This window comes from Artemia franciscana, chromosome 5, assembly GCF_032884065.1.
Source record: "Artemia franciscana chromosome 5, ASM3288406v1, whole genome shotgun sequence".
Classification (NCBI taxonomy): Eukaryota; Metazoa; Arthropoda; class Branchiopoda; order Anostraca; family Artemiidae; genus Artemia; species Artemia franciscana.
The window spans coordinates 16,787,281-16,788,605 of NC_088867.1; the positions used below are offsets into that span (position 1 = coordinate 16,787,281).

The 1,325-nt window shown below is 32.7% G+C and overlaps 1 protein-coding gene across 1 annotated transcript; it reads left to right on the forward strand.

Annotated features, from left to right (window-relative positions):
* LOC136027688 (uncharacterized) lies at positions 1-1,107 on the forward strand. Its single transcript, XM_065705136.1, has one exon. It carries the CDS (start codon positions 1-3, stop codon positions 1,105-1,107), a length of 1,107 nt encoding a protein of 368 aa, XP_065561208.1.
* Positions 1,108-1,325: the final 218 nt, after the last annotated feature.

Here is a 1,325-nt window from a genome sequence, read left to right on the forward strand (position 1 = left end):
ATGACTGTAATTACCAATGCAAGCATAGAATATAACTGCAGTGTAAATATAATCCTCACAGAACACAACAAGCAGTTCCCTGACCACAGCACAATTATCAAAAACTTGAAGAATATATTAAAGGAAAACAAGTTTGAATATGACTTGGTAAAGAACAATGAACTATTAATAGTACATTCTCAAAATGAAAATTCCAAAGAATTATTGTTGAAGACTACAAAACTAGGTAGCTTAAGTGTAATGGTTGAACTAAGAAAAAAGTTAGTCCGTGGTGTCATTAAAGGTGTGAATTTAAAAATGACAGAAGCTGATATAAAGGAATGTTTGGACACAGAATTAAAAATTCACCAAATAAAAAGACTAAAACTTTTTAACAAAGAAACAAGAAAAACAGAAGACAGCAAACACGTGTTAATCACTTTTGTAAGTGACACCTTGCCTTCCCATATTTGGTTTGCAGGAAGACCTAAAGAAGTTGCTCAATATAACAGGCCAATCATTCAGTGCCACAATTGCCAAAAATTTGGCCGTATCAAAACAGTGTGCAGATCACCAAAACCATCTTGCCTTAGATGTGGAAAATCTCACCAATCTAAAGACTGTCCATTAAAAACTGAGCCAGTAGAAACAAGAAATACAAAATATCACTGTGTAAAATGCAATGGTAACCATACAACTACATCCGCTACTTGCCCACAAAGAAGACAAAACAAGATTATTACAAAAATTGCAGAAACCCAAAATATAGGCATAAAAAGAGCTGAATCAGCATACAAATCTTATGCGCAAGTTGCAAACAAACAACTTTCAAAAACTAGTCAATTTTATCTAAACAAAGAAGAATTTCCTCCAATATCAAGAGACCAAGAATTAGAAATTCAAAGTGATGTACAAACAGTGGTGAAAAAGATAATAAAAGAAATTGCAAGAAATCCAAGAATATTTGACACAAGCTCAATTCCAGTTGAAGAAAAAATCAATAGCTTATGCAAAGTTATTGAACAAATCACAAATATTAAAATAAGCCCAAGAGAAATCAATGAACCAGAATTAGACAGAGCATTCAAAGTTAGAAACGAAAGCACACTCAACCAACTGATATGTTAGTTGTCTCATGGAACTCTCAATCACTGACAGGCACGAAAACAGATATGTTAAAAAAATTTGCAGTCGATTATAAAGTAGATATAATATGCCTACAAGAAACATGGCTAGTCTCATATAAAAAATTTAAACTCACAGGATTTAATGTCACAAGAAAGGATAGAATACAAGGCAGTGGAGGAGGCACTCTAATAGTCATAAGTAAAAAGTACCATTTCAAG

Bases quoted from the DNA above. Each gene is read 5' to 3' on its own strand.
- LOC136027688 (XM_065705136.1), top strand. From the start codon at position 1: ATGACTGTAATTACCAATGCAAGCATAGAATATAACTGCAGTGTAAAT.